Source organism: Leuciscus leuciscus, assembly GCF_965113295.1.
Source record: "Leuciscus leuciscus genome assembly, chromosome: 25".
In the NCBI taxonomy this organism is placed as follows: domain Eukaryota; kingdom Metazoa; phylum Chordata; class Actinopteri; order Cypriniformes; family Leuciscidae; genus Leuciscus; species Leuciscus leuciscus.
In genome coordinates this window covers 7,601,442-7,624,056 of record NC_138724.1, presented here as the reverse complement: position 1 = coordinate 7,624,056, position 22,615 = coordinate 7,601,442, and the positions used below count along the sequence as shown (strand labels likewise).

Sequence of the window (22,615 nt, the reverse complement as noted above, 5' to 3'; positions counted from 1 at the left end):
CCCCATTGAGCTTTCCAAAATTTTGAATCAGAAGCAGCCGAATGTGTCTCTTGCAAGAAAATAAAATCTGCATTATAACGTCTAAAATTGCTTTTCTTTTAATGTCATCTCTTAAGCCCCGCACATTTAAAGAAACAATGTTCAGCTGTTTGAACTCGAATTTGTCCATTAACAAATAAAAGTAGGCTATGATAAAAAATTAAAGGGAAAAGGAAAGAAAAGGAAAATGACAACCACAAAGTGTAACTATTGAACACCTAACTTGAAAGTTCTGTAACTAATGCTGTTTTCCTTAAAGGGACAATGTGTAGCTTTTTAGGTATTTTATTATCTAAAATCTATATTTTTATTCATAAATATGCCCTCAATGGTGTACAAATACCTATGCCAATGTTCAGACTAATCCTCGTAAACGAAAAATGTATTATCTTTATATACATGGGACGGGTAAGTCCACGGAGGCTTCCATGTAGTTCCGCCAGAGAATGTCTAATATGGCGAGAAGTTTCACTCTCACTACACTTCCGGCTTCTGAACTGGTTGCAGTTCCACTCTGATTCCATATGAGGGCGCTCACAGGACGAGTGCAGAATGAATGGAGGTCAATGGCGGTATACCCCTCAAAATCCACTTTTCTCAGGATATAATTTTTTGTCTAGTAATTTGAATGTTGTATTCGAAAGGAGATGCAAAGAAATTACACATTGCTGGGTGTTAGATTTTTTAGAGTCACTTATTTGATTTAAAAAAGTCTTTCAAAATGTCAATGACGTCAGAATGCTGACGTCATTAGCAGAATGCTAGCGTGTTATGGGCAACAACAACTCAACCTGTAAGAAATCAAAACGACATAAGTACTCGTTCATTCAACTTTCGACCTAAAACCCATGTTGAACTTGCAAAATCTACAATCACATCTGAGATTTCTCAACGGCAATCGGGTGAAAGAGACAAATTTAGCCGTCTAGCCCCATTGACTCCCATTCATTTTGCACTCATGGCGAGCGCCCCCAGTGGAACTCTGGTGGTACTACAAACAAAATTCGGTACAATAGGGCTTAATAGGGAGTGGACAGGCTCTCCGTAGACGGGCTCTGGTTCCGCCATCTTGAAAAACTATAATAGCAGAGAGGGACAAAAAGTACTAGGCCAACGCGTTTCGTTCAGAACCAGCGTTGTAAGAAAGCCTGTCCTAGGAACTAATGTTTGTTTATTGTTTCCTACACGTTCCTTTATTAGCGACGCACTCCGGTAGAAGATGACGGTGAATCATTGTTTATGCTGGTGGTTTCGTTCTGTGTAAATGCGTTCATGCAATACATGTAAGTGCATATATATATCTATACCTTATTAGTATGTGACGTGCATGTGATTGGTAATTTCTTATGTTTATATTGCTTGGATTTGAACGTTTATTTCGGCCGTAATCTGCCGAACTAATCTGATGAGTCATCACCAGACACGCAAGTGTTTTTCTCCGACACAGCGCGAGTGTTTGTTTACAGCTGTGTACTACTGTATTTTCGTTAACTTCCTTGTGATTAATATTGACATTTAAGTGGAATATATTTTATGTTTGTTTATTTTCTGAATGGAATTAATGCAAGGAGACACGTATATTCAACGAATATTATTGTAAATGATTTCTCTTTATTTCTTTCTGTAGACCATATACAAGCACAGATGCATAACCCAGATGCATATACAAGATAAATAAACGCCTTATTATCAAGAATCTCTTCTCCACTCCTGATTCTCTGATCGGAATCTGATCCATATTCGGCCGCCTCAACCAGCTAACTTTCAATTGTAGTGGTACTTCGCTACATTAATATGGTCCTTCGAGCCGGATTGAGTGCAAGATCAAACCAGTATGGATTCAGCAGAAAGTGACACATTAGAGACAATGGACAGACCTCGCCGCAGGACTAATCTGCCTTCTCACCTGGATGATTATGAGGTTGGCTATCGACCCGCTGAGGACCCTCCTCCTAAAGCTTCTTCCCACTGTCCCAGTCAACCAAGAAGCGGCTCGAGGAAAACGTCTCGTAGTGGCGTAAGCTCTCATTCCAGGTCAAGTAGGCGCTCTATTACCTCCACTGGCGTTTATCTTCCACCAGAACTCTCTAGTGTCCAGACTGCTATGTTGGAGGAGAAGATTAAACAGAGGCAGTTAGAAAGTCTCCGCCAGCAGGTCGTGGAGGACTCATTGGCAGATGTGGAATATCAGCGGCTACAGGCACAAGCTAAACAGGCCCAGCGTGTTCAAGAGGAAGCTCTCACAGCTAAGGAGGCCTTATCCAAGCATCTAGAAAGACAGCGTAAGCTGCAACAAGCAGAGACTGAGTTTGAGGTAGCGAAGCTCGTATCCTCCATGCTTATTAAAGACTCTGGTCAAACAACTCCTGTGCCTCCAGGCTCACCAGATAGGCTTTCACCTCCACTTCAGTTTGTACATATTAGTCCAGCCTTAAGTCCATCTCATCAATCACCCTCTCTCCAGCAGCCCTCTGCTCAGTCACCAGCTGTGACCTCAACCATACAAATTTGTTCAGCAGAACAGATTATTCCTGAAGATTCGTGGGTGGCTCAGCCAGCAGTTAGACCACCCGAATCCGGGAGTGCACCACACGCAGTGCTCAACATGTTACCACAAGCTGTCTCCTCACCCGTCTCCAATGTATCTCAGACTACCCCTATAACTGCACCAGCTCGTACTGTGTTGTCAACATCGAATATGGTACCCCAATCACATTCAAGAGCCACAGTCATGTCCACTGCTGCACACCCCTTGAGTAAAAGCATGCCGGCAGTGTCATATCAACCTACAACAGCAACACTGCCCCCATCTACAACGCCATATGCTGTGCTGCAGACAGCCATTCCTCCTGTGACAACGCGCACACGTCTGCTGCAGCCTCCAGTTACCAGCTATCAGGTTTCATCCGTGCCACCTCCTGGCCCTAACCGTGCTCAACCACCTTCATTCTTGCCCTTTCAGCATGATGGTCATTCAGCATACCCTGGTACAGAGCTACTGTTTGCATCAGCCTATGGCATCCCACAACCCAAGTTGCCGGTGTTCGAAAGTGGTAATGAGAGTGACTTCGCCTTATTAAAGTTAGCACTGGACAATTTGTTGAGCAATCACAACCATCTCAGTGAGCAGTACAAGTATCATGTCTTGCTTAGCCATTTGAAACTTCCCAGTGCTCAGCAGCTGGCTAAGGCCTATATGTACCATCCGTGTCCTTATTCAGCTGCACTACAGGCTCTCCAAGACAAGTATGGCCAGCCAAGACAGCTCGTCCAGTCAGAGTTGGGCGCTATCATGAGTACTCCACCACTGAGAATGGGTGATGCTAACGCTTTTGACTCTTTTGCGTTATCCGTTCAATCATTGGTAGGCATGCTGAGGACTCTTGAGGGCCAGAACGGTTACGAGCTCATGTGTGGTTCTCACGTGGATCGTCTGTTAAGTAAATTACCATCTGCTTATCGTGATGGGTTTGTTGAATACTGCCTAAGCAGGGGTATTCTCCAGATGGGTACTGACAAGACCTATACACTTCCTGATTTGGCCACCTGGCTAGAGATCAAGTCTCAAGCGAAACGCATCTCCAGTCGAGCTGCAACCTTGTTCCAGAGTGACTCGCCCAAGTCCTATGGTAAGGCAACGACATTCACTCGTTCCAGAGAGCGACCTACACCAGTTCTTCTGGCCAATGAGAGTGGAATAAGGCCCCCTCAATCTGCTGACCCGAAACCCAGTTCAAAACCAAAGCCATATTGTCCCCATTGTGACAACAGGGACCATTACCTCAACTATTGTGACCAATTCAAGAAATTAACAACTTCTCAAATTGTCACTTGGATTAAGGAGGGAAAACGCTGCTGGAGATGTGGTCGTTCACATGCAGTAGAGGCCTGTAACCTCAAGCGTCCTTGTAAGGTCTGTAAAGAGTTACATCTCACAATTCTACATGACTCAATTAATGACACCTCCAGGGCTGTACTCATGGTAAGCCTGCCACCTACCAGGATCTACCTTGACAGACCTAACCGTTCTCCAAAGGTTATGTTGAAAGTGGTCAACGTCCTTCTCCACAATGGTCGACACACTATGGAAACACATGCGGTCCTCGACGACGGATCAGAGAGAACAATAGTGCTCCAGCCAGTGCTACAGCAGCTTCAGCTAACCGGCACTCCGGAATTGCTTCCCCTACAGACAATTCAGCAGTCTCACACTGAACTTGACGGGTCATCGATATCCTTTGAGATTTCTTCAGTATCCAAGCCCATGACAAAGTTCACTATACGTAATGCATTCACTGCGACTGGTCTGTGTCTAGCGGAGCACACCTACCCAGTATCTGCTCTGCAGAATGCCTATCGACACCTAAAGGATCTGCCGCTGCCTCCTGTGGACAGAGTAAAGCCATTGCTCCTTATAGGGTCAGATAATCCCCACCTCCTAACACCAATCCAGCCCATACGCAAAGGCCCAATTGGGGGACCCATTGCTGTCTGTACACAACTCGGATGGTCTCTCCAGGGCCCGATGAGTCCAATGCAACCATCACGAGGGAATCAGCAGTGTCTTCACATCATGACAGTTCCAACCCGTGATGATCTCATCCACCATGTAGAAAGGCTCTGGCAGGTTGATACTCTCCCTTATAACGAGAAAATGATCACCAGGTCCAAGCAGGATCGAGAGGCTTACGCCCTGCTGCAAAATGCCACAATCCGGGTCAACGTGGATGGTGTTCAACGTTACGCTACACCATTGCTGAGACGAACGTCAATGAGTTTACTCCATGTAGGAACAGAGACTGTGCTTCCCAGTTTGCGTAGCACTGAGCGCAGGCTGGTACGGGATCCTGAGAGGGCTAAAGCTTACTGCAATGAGATCCAGAAGCTGGAGGCGGCTGGCTATGTGGCTAAGATCACTCCAGAAGAAGCCAACAAAAGTGCAGAGTCTTGGTACATCCCGCACCATATGGTGCATCACAACAGTAAAGACAGGATAGTCTTTAACTGTTCCTTTAAACATCAGGGACAATCCTTGAACGATCAACTGCTGCCCGGGCCGACTTTGGGACCTTCCTTACTGGGTGTCCTCCTGAGATTCCGCCAACACACTGTTGCCATCAGTGGGGACATCAAAGGTATGTTCCATCAGGTACGCTTGCTGCCTAGGGACAGGTCAGTGCTGCGGTTCCTTTGGAGGGACATGCGTCGGGACGTGGAACCTGATATATATGAATGGCAGGTACTTCCGTTTGGCACTACCTGCAGCCCATGTTGTGCTATTTATGCCCTCCAGAATCATGCCCAAGGACACAAAGATGACATGGCTGACCTAGTCAACATAGTAGAACATTCCTTTTACGTTGACAACTGCCTTCATAGTACACCAACTGCAAATGAAGCAAAAGAAATTGTGGATGGACTGCGCCAGCTGCTCGCTGATGGAGGCTTTGAGATAAGGCAATGGGCAAGTAATGTACCATCTGTGATCCAACACCTTCCCACAGATGCCAAGTCCGCTAATAGTGAGCGCTGGTTGGCACAAAAAAGCACTGACCTCCAAGAACCCACTCTTGGGCTACGGTGGAACTGTATCAATGACACCCTGGGGTATAATTTACGCTCTACGGAGACCGCTGCTCCTACCATGAGGAATATGTATAGGACATTGGCAAGTCAATATGACCCTTTGGGGTTCATCATCCCATTTACCACCAGGGCCAAGGTTCTCGTCCAAGACCTTTGGAAGAATAACCTCGGTTGGGACGACCCCATTGAACCTCTGCATTTGAGAGAACAGTGGCTTGCCTGGGTAGGAGAACTTCCAACTCTCCTTCAGTTGCAGTTCCCTCGTACATACACCTCGGACTCCAATGACAACAGTTCTGTCTTCCGAGAACTTCATGTCTTCAGTGACGCATCGGAAAGAGCTTATGGTTCGGTTGCATACTTGCGTACCACAGACAGTCAAGGACAAGTCACTGTAACTTTTGTCTTGGCCAGGTCTAGAGTAGCACCGAGGAAATGTCTGTCCATGCCTCGTTTGGAGCTGAGTGCTGCGCTGACTGGTGCCCAGTTGGCCAAGGTGATCCAAACAGAGTTGACCATTCCTATTCACAAGGTTACTTTCTGGTCTGACTCCACCAGTGTTATACTGGCTGACATCGGAGTCTTGCCGCTACAAGGTGTTTGTCGGAACACGTGTAGCAGAAATACAGACCCTCACCGATATGGCTGAATGGAGGTATGTTGAGTCTGTTAACAACCCTGCTGACCACATCACACGAGGTCTTACACTAACCGAGTTGGCAGGTCCTCATAAGTGGAGCTCAGGACCATCCTTCCTGAACCAGTCAGTTGATCAGTGGCCATCCACACCTAAAACTGAAAAGGAGCCAGATTTCAGTGAGTTAAAGAAGGCTGCCTTTATTGGCACTGTTTCCGTGCCTAATAGTTCCCTTCCTGATCCAAGCCAGTTCCACACATGGCAAGAGCTTGTCCAGGCTACTGTTAGATCCCTGCATGGGGCGGCTGGCACAGACAACGACACTCTTGTTGTGGCTTCTGAATATATTGAAGCAGAGAGGCTCCTCCTGGCACAGGCCCAAAGTGATTCATTCCCAATCGAAGTCAGGGCTTTAAAGGCTGGACAGTCAGTTCCAGCCGACAGTCGTTTGAGCTCTCTTGCCCCCGAGTATGATGGGCACACTGGTCTCATTAGAGTGGGTGGAAGGCTACGTCGTGCGGGTGACCTTGACCTGGATACTATTCATCCAATTGTGTTAGACCCTGGCCATCCCATCACCAAGCTGCTAATTAAGGAGACCGATCAGCGACTTCTTCACCCCGGCTCGGAAAGGGTCCTAGCTGAACTGCGTCGTCAGTACTGGGTACTTCGAGGCCGAGAAGCAATTCGTAAACAGCAGCGCAACTGTCAAGACTGTCAGCGGTGGCGCGCTAAGCCTCAAACCCCACGATTGGCTGATCTACCACCCTGCAGGCTGAACCTGTATAAGCCACCTTTCCATTCTACTGGTGTAGACTGCTTCGGCCCATTTGCAGTCAAAGTTGGTCGCCGCCAAGAGAAAAGATGGGGGATTATCTACAAATGTATGACGACACGGTGTGTACATCTGGATCTATTAGAGCATTTGGACACTGACGCATTCCTGCTCTCTCTGCGCCGATTCATAGCACGAAGAGGCAAGCCCATGGAACTCCTTTGTGATAATGGCACTAATTTCGTCGGAGGTAATCGAGAACTACAAGAGACCTTCACTGCCATGTCTCCGAAGCTCCAGGAGCTGCTGGCTGGGCAGAAAATCCGGTTCCGCCATAATCCACCAAGTGCTCCTCACTTCGGGGGAACCTGGGAGCGTGAGGTAAAATCAGTCAAGACAGCGCTGCGGGTAATCCTGCGAGAGCAGTCAGTCCCAGAACCAGTACTACAAACCCTTCTAGTGGAAGTTGAAAGCATCTTAAATGCCAAGCCGCTCGGCTATGTATCCTCAGATGTCGCAGACTTGGATCCAGTGACTCCGAACTTGCTTCTTATGGGTCGCCGTGATTCCTCTCTACCTCAGGTCCTGTACGACTCTAACAACTTGCTAGGAAGACGGAGATGGCGACACAGTCAGGTGCTGGCTGACTGTTTCTGGACTGCCTTCATTCGCCATTACCTCCCAGGCTTGCAAGGTCGTCACAAGTGGAGGACGGATGGCAAAGAACTGACAGTGGGTCAAGTAGTGCTTATCGTCGATCCCCAACTTCCACGGGCGCTCTGGCCCGTCGGCACTGTGATGGAGACCCTGGCTGGGGCTGATGGTAGAATCCGTATCGCCAAAGTCAAGGTTAAAGAGAAAACCTACACCCGTCCAGTTGTCCGACTGATCCCTCTTCCTCATCTTGAGGACTGTGACACAGACACTGCAGACAGACTTTCCTAGAGTGTTTAATTATCTTGACAGATAATTGGGGCGGCTGTGTAAGAAAGCCTGTCCTAGGAACTAATGTTTGTTTATTGTTTCCTACACGTTCCTTTATTAGCGACGCACTCCGGTAGAAGATGACGGTGAATCATTGTTTATGCTGGTGGTTTCGTTCTGTGTAAATGCGTTCATGCAATACATGTAAGTGCATATATATATCTATACCTTATTAGTATGTGACGTGCATGTGATTGGTAATTTCTTATGTTTATATTGCTTGGATTTGAACGTTTATTTCGGCCGTAATCTGCCGAACTAATCTGATGAGTCATCACCAGACACGCAAGTGTTTTTCTCCGACACAGCGCGAGTGTTTGTTTACAGCTGTGTACTACTGTATTTTCGTTAACTTCCTTGTGATTAATATTGACATTTAAGTGGAATATATTTTATGTTTGTTTATTTTCTGAATGGAATTAATGCAAGGAGACACGTATATTCAACGAATATTATTGTAAATGATTTCTCTTTATTTCTTTCTGTAGACCATATACAAGCACAGATGCATAACCCAGATGCATATACAAGATAAATAAACGCCTTATTATCAAGAATCTCTTCTCCACTCCTGATTCTCTGATCGGAATCTGATCCATATTCGGCCGCCTCAACCAGCTAACTTTCAATTGTAGTGGTACTTCGCTACAAGCGTCACGTGACTGAAGTCAGCAGAAGCGGAGGTGCAGAGCAGTGAGAGGCGCTTGTCACTGCCGCGGCAAGTTTAAAAGGCTGCACTGCACGGTTATTTATACACCGTTCATTCATACATACATATGAGTCACAGGATAAGGAGTCCTTGTCGTCGAAAAAGTCCAAAATAGATCGTAAAAGGAAACGTGACCGGAGATTAAAAAAACAAGGGTTACTGTCAGGATAGCTAATGCAGGAGAAAGCTTTCAAAAGAGACGCTGAAGTTGCCTGCTTTCTTCTCGACAGGTAAGTCAATGTTACAGTCTTAATTACAAGCTTTTTTTTCATTGCTTGGTTGTGTACTTTATTATATAGACAGTCGAACATTTATAGTTAAAAGTTAAACAGGCTCTTTGATGAATAGCAGCTATTGAGTAAAGTAACGTTAGAGAAGGCTCTGATGATGATGATATCTAACAATGCACATACTTCAAAAAATATAACGAGTAAAGAAGGCATTACTACTAATTACCATAGTTAATGTTTTTGACAGTCAGTAGTTCATACTGTAACATTCTTTTTTTCGTTGTTTCAAGTTTCAGTTTGTTTTAAATAACAAACATGTTCACCCGAAGAAAAACTCGAAGTGCTATTATAAGACATCCTGTCATAGCTTTTAGGTACATAACGGCTACCGTAGATGCAACGCGCATTTGAAAAAGTGAGGCGCTGGAGAGCATTATTCGTAGAATGCAAAATACAATTTCACCACTAGATGGGAGAAATTCCTACACAATGTCCCTTTAAGAAGGATCAGGGAATTAGTAGAATAAGGTCGAAAAGCCCTTGGAAGAATGTCAACAATATAACTGGGCAAACGTGCAGAAAAAAAAAAAATCGAACCCGACACGCGGTTAGAAACTTGTAGTCATTTTACGGATGCTGTGCTGAACTGGCAGAGATTCTCTTGTTATTGATAACAGCAAAGGGACCGCTGAAACCGGCCTTCTTTCCCTCCTTCCGTGCCGCCAGGACAATGGGCCAGAGTTTATTCCGACTATCAATGTCCGCTTTGGAGAGAGATTCCTTGACATAGAGAGCGTGCTCTCTCAGGTAGAGAGAATTCTTAGCTTCCACCCATAAGATGTCGCGTTACCTCCGTGTGGCGAATCGAATGATGATGTGTCGCGGCGAGCCATCCGGCCGTTGTTTGCCTACACGATGGACCACATCCACAGCCTCCTCCAGCTTATCTTTGATTCGCGGGACCACCCTGGCAAGATGATTGATGGTGATCGTTCGGACATTTTCTTCCTCACGTTCTTTCACTCCAAGCAATTTCAAACACCATCTGCGGCTGTACCTTTCTAGCTCTTCCACTCTAGACTTGAGAGACACATTCTCCTGTTGCATATGTTGTATCGAAGCTTCGGCCTTACCGATCCTTTCGCCGTGAGTGGCAACATCTGAAAGGAGTCGATTGACGGTGTCAGATAAAGAGTTAACAGCCGCAGTTGTGAACTCAATGGAGCTCTCGATGTGAGTTATCTTTTGAAAAACCGCGTCTTGCTTGGAGTTCAGGGACTGAATGGCGTCGAATATCTCGGTAAGCGATACAACACTATCAGCTTTTTTCTTTTTTCCAGGAGGACTTTTGCTGGGTGTAGCACATCGGTCAAAATCCTTTTCAAACTTATCTTGTGATCTTAGGGAGGCTTCTCCGGATTCAGGCACGGAGACATCCATGTTTTGTTCAAGAGATTCGCAAGACATCAGACTGTCCCAGTTCCACGAGGCACGCAGGTTCCTATTAACTCGTTTTTTGCCCATTAAACTCAAAGGCGGGTTCCAGCTTTTGTTTTACAGTTTTTAGCGAGTAAAATCATCCGCCATAGGGGCAAAGTAACGACCCGTTGACCAAAAAATCCTTCTTAACTAGAACAGGTGCAAATAACAGATCTACTCAGCAAGACGCCATCTTGGCTCTCGTCACTCATCATCGTAGGGGAGGTGTTTGGAATCATTCCCGCGTCACAATCATCAGCCAATCAAGGTGGTCACTCCAGTCAAGCTCGTGCATGAGTAATGACGTCATCCATAGCAACGAAGACTCACTCTTAGTTTAGGAGTTGGGTCATTCCTGGTATGCGGTGACTTTCCTGTCCCAATGATTTATTTACTCATATTTTCTCTAAAATGAGTCACATATTTATAATAAATGGCTTAAATTGTAGATTTAAATATTCTTTACCATTTAAACAGAGATAATAGACATTAAAAATACTATTTTGTATTTTACACAATTTTAATTGATGTATGCATTCAATTTTATCATGTCCTCAGTGCACAGTAATCAACTTCAAGAAATATAAACCATGAAATGACAAAAACCTCAAAATATTTTTTAATTATGTTATTGACTAGGCTAAACTGCCTCTAATCATATTATAAATCATTTGAAAATATAGGTATTTTTCTTTAAATTTTCTTCAATTACTGCGTCCCTGAAGTCATCTTCCACCTTGTTAGTATGTACTTTTCTGCCTTCCAAATCCGACTGCAATTTCATTGAGACCATTTTCAAGAAGTGACATCATTTCTTTTTCCCGCTGGAATTCAACTGTACAAACTGAGATAAGCTTCAACTCTCACTTCTAACTTTTTTTATAGTTTTTGAAATGTTATCCTGTTTGTCCCACCCTTAAAGTTCCACCCTGTTAGGCTATGTTATTGAGAATGTTTGTCCTATCAAAAAAAATTTAAAAACAAATCTGACATAGTTATAAAAGTTCTGTTCATCTGTAGAAGGTTAGCTAGCTAAATGTTGATCACTCAAAGAGCTATGAATAACTTAGCTCATAATTTTCCACCCTGTTAAATTCCACCCTGTTAGGTCTAATAGAATTTTGTATACGTTTCTTAATCTAGTTAATTCAAATGAATTATAGTATCTTTATTTTTAATCAAATATAAATACATAAAAATTTAATTTATTATGTCTGTCTTCTCTAATTTGTAAATATTTCTCTAGCCATCTGAAGAGAGAATTGTTTTGCCACCATGATTGATTGTGATAAGGAACCACATAGCTATTTTTTGTGTCCCTCCCCCAAAGGAAATTTGAATTTTTATTTTATTTTATTGTTTTGAAACAGTATTATATAGGTGCAGTTCCACACATTACTGATGGCAAACCATGCAGGACAATGACAAAAAGCTCATCCACTGAACCTTTAACACTGGTGTTCCACCCTGTTATATTCCGTTCCACCCTGTTATGCTCCTTTCCACCCTGTTAGACAAGTCATTTTAAATAATAATTTGACAGCAACGTTAAATGTTTGGTATTCTTTTGTCTTATTTTGTGAGGTGAGGAGCACGAACAGCATAGGCTATATATGTTTTTGAGCCAATTTTTTTTTATTATTTATACTATTTGCAAAAATGGGCACAAGAAGTACCTGTTTTTAATAATCAAGACATATACTATTCATCAAAAATAGTTTTGCTTGTTTCAAGAAGAAAAAAAAAATCTAAGATGGCATAAGGGACATATACTACCCAAGAAAAGTTCATTATTGTTTAACATTTACATTATTAACATGTTGTGATAACTATGTATATGTCCCTAACAGGGTGGAATATTTTCATGGACAGTGTCTGAACAATCTACCCATAATAATTATTTTTTGAGTCCCTGAGCTTGACCAATATTCCTTATAGTTAAACATGTCACTATTTTGGTAGAATGCTAAAAACATGAAAATCATGTACTTTTTTCCCCAACACTTATGAAGCCAAAATGTCACCGCATACCAGGAATGACCCAGTTGTCATTTTTCTTTACTAAGAGTAGGTCTGAAAGGCGTTGTGAATAACTTTTAAGAGAAAACTCCTAGCTAAAATATTTTAGTGCGATTTAGGAGTACTCCTAGTGGTAAGATAAAATGCTTTGTGAATACGGCCCCTGATATCAATTAACTTAATTAGTTGCTAGATGTTCTCCCAGCTGAATCTTTTCAAAATTTCTTGCTTTTTCAGCCATTTGTTACCCCCGTGCCAACTATTTTGAGACCTGAAGCAGGTATCAAATTTGAAATGAGCTCATTTTGTGCATAAAATTTTAAAATTTCTGTTTAAGCATTTGTTATGTTATCTATGTTCTGTGAATACAATATTGGCTCATGTGATTTGAAAGTATTTTAGTTTTCATTTTATTCAAATTTAAAAAACATCCCAACTTTTCCAGAATTCGGGTTGTAATTTAGAAATAAAAATATAAATATAAAAAGTACTGTAATATATTATAATATAAAAATTATTACACAAATCTACTTCAGCAATCCATTTCAATTGTACTTTGTAACCATAAATGTAATTTCCACCACAGAGAGCAGTGTGGTGGAAATGACATTTCTGCAGTTTTTTTGTGAAAAAATAGAAGATAGCTTCACCGATTAGCTTTGAATTAATACTTAACATTTCATGTATGCAAAATATTTAGCTTTTTAAAAACATCTTAGAAGGTACAGCATGTTTGAAAATGACGTAGCATAAATATATTAACTGATCAAGCAATATTTACCTTGATTTTTCTTCATTTGTTGTTGATGAAAATTTTAATTCCCTCCATGTGCTCTGTCACTGAACATTCCATAGAAACCACCTAAACAATCTTTCACAGGAACATTACAGTGTTATTGCAAATGACATCAATACTTTGCGACAATTATATTTCGAACAAAAAAACAATGTAAAGGTAGTAATAAGTTCTTTAAAGTGGTTTTATTGTTAGTTTGACAAAGAAAAGAGGAATTTGTCCAAAATTATATGGATTTTTAAATATGACCAAAGAACATAAAATGTACCCACAGTCTAAGAATCACCCAGATCTCAGCAGAATCATCAAAATTCTAATAGGTTGAAGAGCTGTAGATTTATGATAAATAAAAACTCTTTATCCGAGAAGATGGGTGGCTCTTAAAAGAGCCTTTGGGATAGTTGAAGTCAGGCACGCCTCACTTTGAGCTGGTATATTTGGTGACGGCCTTTGTGCCCTCGGACACGGCGTGTTTGGCCAGCTCTCCGGGCAGCAGCAGACGCACGGCGGTCTGGATCTCTCTAGAAGTGATGGTGGAGCGCTTGTTGTAGTGCGCGAGGCGAGACGACTCACCGGCGATGCGCTCGAAGATGTCGTTGACGAAAGAGTTCATGATGCCCATCGCCTTGGAGGAGATGCCGGTGTCAGGATGAACCTGCTTCAGGACTTTGTACACGTAGATCGCATAGCTCTCCTTCCTGGACTTTCTGCGCTTCTTTCCTCCCTTACCGGCGGTCTTGGTGACGGCCTTCTTTGAGCCCTTCTTAGGCGCGGACTTTGCTGGTTCAGGCATGATGATGCGAGATCATCTGACGAACTAATGTTACCTCCAGTGCGACACAGAGGTATTTATTCACTGCCCTATGCTAATTTTCAAAGAGATAGGGGGAACTTCTGATTGTCTGTTTTCATAGGCCAAAACCCATAAACTCGTACTTCATTGGACAACTCAAAGCATCACTAGGGCCAATCACAGGCGGATAAAATATAGTTCCGCCAATCGTCTCATGTTTGAGCTACACTCTTGACCCGTTTCATTTGTTTCGTTTCCCGCTCTTTTTATTTGGTAGTATTTTTTTTATTTATTTTTTTTGAGAAAAAAGATTATAATATTGTGCATAGTCGTGTAATCTTAAAACCCCCTTTAGACCCATTGAGAGAGTTTGGGAGAAAAGAGACCAATAATGGTCAGACAACCTTTAAAAACAGTTTTTCATCGGAACTTCATTGATCATGAAACTGTTGTCCAACTGTTTAAACTTAACGAATAGTAGAAATAAGCCCATTTGTGCACAGTATATAATATTTTCGTTTTTGCATTTTCGCTTCTGCTTACCATGGTACTATTTGGTTCTAATTGCTTTTTGTTAATTTTGTAAAACAGCATTCGTTAAATTGATTATGTGTAACACAAAAGCAAATGGTTTAATTTGGGGTTATTATCGGTTAAAAAAAAAATGATACAAAAAAAAAAAAAATTATAATCTCGATTTATTACTGTGATAAGTTATTTGGTAAAGTTCATCTCGGAAAGCGATTTACAATTAAATATTTGGTTGGCATACACAAAACATTGACTCTTTATGTGGCAGAGTGTGTGGCTCTTAAAAGAGCCGTTGGGTTTGTGTGTTTTTTCCTGCTTTCAGGCGTTTATCCGCCGAAGCCATACAGGGTGCGCCCCTGTCTCTTCAGCGCGTACACAACATCCATGGCGGTGACGGTCTTTCTCTTGGCGTGCTCGGTGTAGGTGACGGCATCGCGGATCACGTTCTCCAGGAACACCTTCAACACTCCGCGGGTCTCCTCGTAGATCAGACCGGAGATGCGCTTGACGCCGCCGCGGCGAGCCAGACGACGAATGGCGGGTTTGGTGATTCCCTGGATGTTATCGCGCAAAACTTTACGGTGACGCTTAGCGCCTCCTTTCCCGAGTCCTTTACCGCCTTTGCCTCTTCCAGACATGTTTCTCTCAGACAACTTTCCGTCAAACAATGAAAGACAATGATCGAATAGTTGCTGTGTGTTATAAGGAAGAATTTTACATGTGCTTACAGGACCTGACAGAAACCAGCGCTGCGTCACATGACACACCCCCCTAGCTCCCCCAAAACATAGCTAGAGCTTTGTTTCATATTAAAATTCAGGTTTCATAAATTGTATTCAACAAATATCATATATTTTAAAGTAGTAACGTTACTGGTTGATAAATTATTTTCTACAAGTCTACAAGGCAAGACGACATATCACATTATCAAAGTTAAATTCTTTACCCATTTAATCCAATTTAATTTAAAGACTGGGTTAAATAATAATATATATATAATGATCTTTTATATAAAAAACGACTGAACGAATGATACACGGATTATTTAACCCAGTCTTTAAATTAAATTGGATTAAATGGGTAAAGAATTTAACTTTGATAATGTGATATGTCGTCTTGCCTTGTAGACTTGTAGAAAATCATTTATCAACCAGTAAGGTTACTACTTTAAAATATATGATATTTGTTAAATACAATTTATGAAACCTGAATTTTAATATGAAACAAAGCTTTAGCTAATCATCGTTATATTTATATATATTAACACTAGTGTTCAAATTAACACTAATAATAGAGTGGCACATCTGTTTTATCTTCTGTTTATGCCTGTGGTTTTTCACCTTTTTAGTAATGGGAATCTAGAAAACACAAACAACAAGATACAGACAAAAATAATGTATTAAAACTGCAATGCTAACATGCAGGATTATGTTTGATACTCTTTAACAACTTTACTGACCACATACATTTTAACCCTTAAACAGACAAGAGTGGAACATGATCAGCAAAACATCCTTTCATGTTACTTTTTATGTAATCTAGACTTGAGTAAAACAAATTGAAAGGAGTTTTTGATATATTTTGATAGGTTTCATGAGTTGTATGTCCCACGATAAGTTTTTATATTAATGTATTAAAAAAGTCATTAATATTTGTGTTTCATGTGATGCAAAAAAAGTAATATGCAAAATATGCTGCATGTATGACATGTCTAAATTGAGGCATGTAAATGTCTTGTGTTTTTACACTGCTGAACTGTCTCACTGTCCTGAAGAGTTCAGCTCCAGTCCTATTCAAACACACACCTGTAATTTCCCAGTAAATCTGAAGACTTTTAGCAGGTTTTGGTATGTTTGATAGGGGTCGGAGCTGAACTCTGCAGGATGGTTGATGAAACCTGTTCTGCCCTTCATACATCATAGTCATAATTTTTAGTATTAACTTTTTTTCTTATCAAAAAACAACAAAACAAAAACAACAACAAAAAAAAAAACAGCATGAACCACATATAACTGAAGATGCTGAAAAAGAAAATTAAGACAATGTTCACGATTGTTATTAGCAGCTTATGGCTACTTTTACTGAAGAAAGGTAACTAATATACTTTCCACAAAATCTAAATGTCCAGCATCTTGAAACAGAGAACATTTGAACCAAGTCATATGAACATTGTCGCTTTATAACCTGCATATATTGACCTCGGACACTTTGGTTTGATACAGTTTTAACTTTATGATTTTTATTTTGTGTAAAATATATATACGTATATACAGTACAGGTCAAAAGTTTGGAAACATTAAGCTTTTTTTTTTTTTTTTTTTTGAAAGAAGTCTCTAATGCTGAATTTTTTTTGATCAAAAATACAGGGGGGGGGGAAAACAGTAATATTGTGAAATATTATTACAACTTAAAATAATAGTTTTCTATTTGAATATACTTTAAAAAAGTATTTATTCCTGTGATGCAAAGCTGAATTTTCAGCATCATTATTCCAGTCTTCAGTGTCACATGTGACATCCAGTCTATCACATGATCCTTTAGAAATCATTATAATATTCTGATTTATTATGAGTGTTGGAAACAGTTCTGCTGCCTAATATATTTGATGAATAAAAGGTTAAAAAGAACTGCATTTATATATGTAAAAAAAAAGTCGAATAATATAAATCTTCTTTACTATCACTTTTTATCAATTTAACACATCCTTGCTGAATAAAAGTATTGATTTATTTCAAAAAAAAGAAAGAAAAAAATTACTGACCCCAAATCACTGACCAGTGGTGTATATTGTTACAAAAAAAATATTTTTTTTTTTTTTTTTAATTTGTCTTTTTTTTTTATTTTATTTTTTTTTATTCATCAAAGTATCCTAAAAAAGTATCACATGTTATAAAAAAATATTAAGCAGCAGAACTGTTTCCAACTTTGATAATGAATCATCATATTAGAATGATTTCTAAAGGATCATGTGATAGACTGGAGTAATGATCCTGAAAATTCAGCTTTGCATCACAGACATAAATGATCATTTAAAGTATAATAAATTGAAAAACAATTATTTTAAATTGTAATAATATATCACAATATATATAAAAAAATATTTTAAAAAATCTGTATTTTTGATCAAATAAATGCAGTCTTGATGAGCAGAAGAAACTTCTTTCAAAAACATTAAAAATAGTAATGTTTCCAATCTTTTGACCTGTACTGTACACACACACACACACACACATACTTATTTTATGTTCATATGTTTGGAAAAAAAAAGAAAGAAAAAAAAAAAAAAAACCTGGTATTTCCTACTGACACACTATAGCAGAAGATATAAATAACTGGCTTAAAACCATTTTTTTTATACATTACATACTTCCATGTAGGCAATGGGGCCAGAAATGGTTTGGTAACCATCATTCTATAAAATACCTTTTTTGTGTGTTCAACAGAAGGAAGAAATCCATACATGTTTAGTCAGAACAATGTTTAGTCAAAACAACTTGAAAGTGAGTAAATGATGACAGAATTGTTAACTTTGGGTGAACTGTCCCTTTAAAGAATAATGTTAACATATGAAACCTTATTGTAAAGTGTTACCAGTGTCCTTTGGAATGAGCACTTTTTTTTCATAAATGTGTTTATTTTTTAAATTTTAAAATAAAAGTATATTTGGCATCAAACATCCAAATTTGTTACATATGTCATGTTCATATTTGTTTTAAAATGAACATGTTATCCCATAATAAACTACAGTAAAAAAACAACAACATTATAAATGTGACATAAGTTAACTACATTGTTTAAAATTAATATCAATAATCATATCATGTATTTTCAGTCTAATAATGACCCGCTCTAAGCCATACGTTTCGAAACGCCTTCACTTCCTGCCTGAGCTCTGTCTGTGTGTGTGTCTGTCTGTCTGTGTGTGTGTGTGTGTGTGTGTGTTGAAGCTCGATATACGGTCTCTCCTGATTATTCAGATCTGGAAATTAATTTAAACAAATATTCTGCTGCGCAGGACCCTGATGTTTAATATTCGTTATTTCATTAATATATTCGTTATCGTTATTTCGTCAATGTTACACCAGAAATTCCCTCGTTCAGTGTGATTGATGTGGCTCTTAAAAGAGCCTTTGTGGGTTGAAGCAGACGCGGGTTTAAGCGCGCTCTCCGCGGATGCGGCGAGCCAGCTGAATATCTTTGGGCATGATGGTGACCCTCTTGGCGTGGATGGCGCACAGGTTGGTGTCCTCAAACAGACCGACCAAATAAGCCTCGCTGGACTCCTGCAGGGCCATGACAGCGGAGCTCTGGAAGCGCAGGTCCGTCTTGAAGTCCTGAGCGATTTCTCTCACCAGCCGCTGGAAGGGCAGTTTGCGGATCAGCAGCTCGGTGGACTTCTGATAGCGGCGGATCTCCCGCAGAGCCACGGTCCCGGGCCGGTAGCGATGAGGCTTCTTGACGCCGCCGGTGGCCGGAGCGCTCTTACGGGCGGCTTTAGTAGCGAGCTGCTTCCTCGGGGCTTTACCACCGGTGGATTTACGAGCGGTCTGCTTGGTTCTTGCCATTGCTGCAGTCTATCTCTCTGTCCTGCTTGCGCTGGAAATGCCGCTTTGTGTTACACGCCCGCTTTTAAAGCTTTGAACCGCCACGAGCTCATGGTGTCGCAAGGATACAGGCCTTGTGATTGGCTAATACGTGACGTATGCGCATGAGTGCCAGCCAATGACTGCGCGTTTCGTCTTTTCAAACAAGCGGAGGGTTTCCCGCTCGAGCTGCTTTGTTCCGTTGACTACTTTGCTCATCAAATAGTGTACATAAGTCTTTATACTCACATTGTTGTATTCATGTGTTCTGAAATACTCGCCTTAATTCCCAGTGGTTGTGCAGATTTTGGATTAGAACAAAGTCACATTACAGTCTGTGTAAAAGCACTGCAGCGAGACGCAATGTTTCCACCCGTCCCATAAAACAGGGTAACGTTCTGTAAATCAGCATAAAGGGCAAAAGACCCAGAGTAACATTGGTGATCAATTTCTGTTTTCCTGAAGCTGATATGCAATTTTTATTTTATTTTTATTTTTTTTAATAATATTTTTTTATTACATACAGTAAGTTATCATGGCTTGGTAGACAACTATATTTTAATATTTGGTGAGATGGGTTGGGTAGCAAACACACGTTTGAGAATCGTAACGTGTTTATAACAAGCATGCGCACAACTACGATTATACCGGTTAAGGTCGATGTAGAGAAATCATATATTTTATAGATTTGATGGGTCATTTTCCCCCCAACCAAATGAGTTTATGGTGTTTGTAAATATAAACAAAGAAAAGTTCTCGATTTCAGATAATATGGGTGGCTCTTAAAAGAGCCGTTGTTTCAGTAACCCAGTCTTCAATCTGTTTATTTTGATTTGGCGGGTTTTTCGGTCTTCTTGGGCAGGAGCACGGCCTGGATGTTGGGCAGCACGCCGCCCTGAGCGATGGTCACTCGGCCCAGAAGTTTGTTGAGCTCCTCGTCGTTGCGCACCGCCAGCTGCAGGTGACGGGGGATGATGCGGGTCTTCTTGTTGTCCCGAGCGGCGTTTCCAGCCAGCTCCAAGATCTCAGCGGTGAGATACTCGAGCACCGCCGCCAGATAAACCGGAGCACCGGCACCAACGCGCTCAGCGTAGTTTCCTTTGCGCAGAAGCCTGTGAACACGGCCAACGGGGAACTGCAGTCCCGCCCTGGAGGAGCGAGTCTTAGCCTTCGCTCGGGCTTTACCGCCGGTTTTGCCTCTGCCGCTCATTATTTTTTTATATCGATTACTTCAAACACCTCAGTCTAAAACAATAGAATGAAAAAAGTGTGTCTCCACACACTGTATTTAAACGAGAGTGACAATCGCCCATTGGTTTAGAGTCTGTAAAGATTCAAACCAATCACTGAACATCCCTCCAAAGCCCAACCCCCTTTCTGGCGGGGATTATGAACAAGTATTAATTATCTGTAAAACAGAAGAGATTGAAACCATTGAAATATAAAAGTATATATATGAAATTTTTATTTTTTTTTTACAATTTATTAACAAATTTATTGTTTAAATTTACAATAAATTCCTTATATATAAATAATGGTTTACATGAGTTTTTTTTTCCTTTTTTTTTCTAAACTGTTTTGACTTGTTTGTTCAGATTGCATGAGTCCTCATCTATTCGCTTTCAAACTTAACACAAATCATTGATATTAACGAGTTTTGCTCTTTTTCCGAGTTAGTGGGTGGCTCTTAAAAGAGCCGTTGAGGAACAAAAACTGGACTTTATTTCTTTTTGGGCGCTGCCTTTTTAGGCTTGGCGGCTTTAGGTTTTGCCGCTTTAGGTTTAACAGTCTTTGCCTTTTTTGGGCTCTTGGCTGCTTTCTTAGCGACTGCTGGCTTCTTTGCCTTCTTGGGGCTCTTAGTCGCCTTCGTAGCGGCTTTGGCTGCGGGTTTCTTGGCCTTCTTAGGAGATTTCTTGGCGGCGGGCTTCTTAGCCGCTGCGCTCTTGGGCTTCTTGGCAGCAGCGGGTTTCTTGGCCGCGGGCTTCTTCGCTTTAGGAGCTGCTTTCTTCTTGGTCTCGGCTTGCTGCTTGTTGAGCTTGAATGAGCCCGAGGCACCGGTCCCTTTGACCTGCACCAGTGTCCCTTTAGTCACCAAACTCTTGATGGCGATTTTGACGCGAGAGTTGTTCTTCTCCACGTCATAGCCGCTGGCAGCGAGCGCTTTCTTCAGCGCGGCGAGGGACACGCCGCTCCTCTCCTTGGATGCGGACACAGCTTTGACGATGAGCTCGCCGACGCCTGGACCTGCTTTCTTGGCTTTCGCGGAGGACTTCTTCTTGGGCGCTTTAGCCGGGGCGGCAGCAGCGGGTGCCGGGGCGGTTTCAGCCATTACTCTCTGATCGGATCTTCAGTCTTACAAACGCTGTCTCTACTCTACTTTCAGCAACGAATGACGCTCGAGCGGCGCTGCTCTCTTAAATAACACATGAGAACCTTATAGACTCAACCTGCCCGCTCGGCCTCTGCACGTCCACGAGCCCCTCACGCGTGTGTTTTCTTCTCTTACATTTGGTTCAAAACTGGAGTGGTAAAATAGTTTGGTACAGTCAAAACAAAGTGAACACCAAGCAGAGGTTCTGAGCTTTCATCGGAGACTAAAATACCCGCTGATGAAAAGTTTATTTTGCCTCCGTCAGATCAAATCCAATGCGAGCATCAGCCACGGGGAAAAGCCGCGTGTATATTTGATGGATAGTTTAAGTGGAACGGTTGATAAAAGCCTGAACGCGTCATCTGTGTGTTCAGCAAACAGTCTGAATTGGATTTTTTTATGAAATCAGAATCAGAGAGGACCGTGAGGAGGCTTTCATACAGATGTTGTTGTGGGCAGCTTGAAGCACACGAACATCATCCGGAGGCTCCGAGTCTCTCTGTGACTCTCATGTCAGCAGCTGATCTGTCCTTAAAATAATAATAATAATTTGTATTACTTTTAATAATAAATATATAACCTTTCCATAAGATTATGTACATCATATCACCTAAATAAAAATGTAAATCGTTATATTTATTTATCCTTATTAGTCATTCATATCAGTTTTCATCATGTGAAAGAGGATCATGTAAAAACTGAACTGAATGAGCTGATCATTTAATCAAGGCAGAGCAAGTAACTCAAAAAACAACTTATTTTCCCCCAGTTGCATACTTCCCTTGTTCTATAGATTGTACATTTCTGTACAATGTTTGAAACTTTGTATTGCAAGCATTTATTATGCCATTGCCTCCTTAAGATGTTAAGATGTTTTGGTCAGACTGTGAAAGCTCTAACCCAAACAAACAACAGATCAAGATAATGAAGGTGTTCAGAATTACGCAGGCAGGTTTAACTAGTACTATAAAATATGAGGACACTGGAGCTGAATAGCTATAACTAAGTTAATACGTTTTGAATTAAACACTCAAAAACAATTCAAAATGTAGTTTTGTTGGGTGTCAGTTGTTTGGAAGTTTT

At 41.3% G+C, this 22,615-nt stretch overlaps 7 protein-coding genes across 7 annotated transcripts in view; 1 reads left to right on the top strand and 6 right to left on the bottom strand.

The window, feature by feature from the left end:
* The window catches only part of LOC309490520 (uncharacterized protein), a 327,836-nt gene that overhangs the window by 172,505 nt on the left and 132,716 nt on the right, over positions 1-22,615 (bottom strand). The window lies entirely within an intron of this gene.
* Positions 1,186-8,578, top strand: LOC309490534 (uncharacterized protein). Its single transcript, XM_082159754.1, has 3 exons — positions 1,186-2,353; positions 8,083-8,165; positions 8,510-8,578. Exons 1-3 carry the CDS (start codon positions 1,874-1,876, stop codon positions 8,532-8,534), a joined length of 588 nt encoding a protein of 195 aa, XP_082015880.1. The 5' UTR covers positions 1,186-1,873; the 3' UTR covers positions 8,535-8,578.
* Positions 13,421-14,079, bottom strand: LOC309490561 (histone H2B). The gene has a single exon (XM_082159797.1). It carries the CDS (start codon positions 14,045-14,047, stop codon positions 13,673-13,675), a length of 375 nt encoding a protein of 124 aa, XP_082015923.1. The 5' UTR covers positions 14,048-14,079; the 3' UTR covers positions 13,421-13,672.
* On the bottom strand, positions 14,842-15,261 carry LOC309490570 (histone H4). Its single transcript, XM_082159805.1, has one exon. It carries the CDS (start codon positions 15,214-15,216, stop codon positions 14,905-14,907), a length of 312 nt encoding a protein of 103 aa, XP_082015931.1. The 5' UTR covers positions 15,217-15,261; the 3' UTR covers positions 14,842-14,904.
* Positions 18,683-19,187, bottom strand: LOC309490542 (histone H3.2-like). Its single transcript, XM_082159774.1, has one exon. The coding sequence runs from the start codon at positions 19,141-19,143 to the stop codon at positions 18,733-18,735; it is 411 nt and encodes a 136-aa protein (XP_082015900.1). The 5' UTR covers positions 19,144-19,187; the 3' UTR covers positions 18,683-18,732.
* On the bottom strand, positions 19,937-20,426 carry LOC309490552 (histone H2A-like). The gene has a single exon (XM_082159790.1). It carries the CDS (start codon positions 20,369-20,371, stop codon positions 19,985-19,987), a length of 387 nt encoding a protein of 128 aa, XP_082015916.1. The 5' UTR covers positions 20,372-20,426; the 3' UTR covers positions 19,937-19,984.
* On the bottom strand, positions 20,852-21,526 carry LOC309490528 (histone H1-like). The gene has a single exon (XM_082159747.1). The coding sequence runs from the start codon at positions 21,488-21,490 to the stop codon at positions 20,882-20,884; it is 609 nt and encodes a 202-aa protein (XP_082015873.1). The 5' UTR covers positions 21,491-21,526; the 3' UTR covers positions 20,852-20,881.

Bases quoted from the DNA above. Each gene is read 5' to 3' on its own strand.
- LOC309490534 (XM_082159754.1), top strand. From the start codon at position 1,874: ATGGATTCAGCAGAAAGTGACACATTAGAGACAATGGACAGACCTCGC. The intron at 2,354-8,082 runs GTAGCGAAGCTC...TTCCTTTATTAG, and splicing joins AAGCAGAGACTGAGTTTGAG to CGACGCACTCCGGTAGAAGA. The intron at 8,166-8,509 runs GTAAGTGCATAT...TTCTTTCTGTAG, and splicing joins AATGCGTTCATGCAATACAT to ACCATATACAAGCACAGATG.
- LOC309490561 (XM_082159797.1), bottom strand. From the start codon at position 14,047: ATGCCTGAACCAGCAAAGTCCGCGCCTAAGAAGGGCTCAAAGAAGGCC.
- LOC309490570 (XM_082159805.1), bottom strand. From the start codon at position 15,216: ATGTCTGGAAGAGGCAAAGGCGGTAAAGGACTCGGGAAAGGAGGCGCT.
- LOC309490542 (XM_082159774.1), bottom strand. From the start codon at position 19,143: ATGGCAAGAACCAAGCAGACCGCTCGTAAATCCACCGGTGGTAAAGCC.
- LOC309490552 (XM_082159790.1), bottom strand. From the start codon at position 20,371: ATGAGCGGCAGAGGCAAAACCGGCGGTAAAGCCCGAGCGAAGGCTAAG.
- LOC309490528 (XM_082159747.1), bottom strand. From the start codon at position 21,490: ATGGCTGAAACCGCCCCGGCACCCGCTGCTGCCGCCCCGGCTAAAGCG.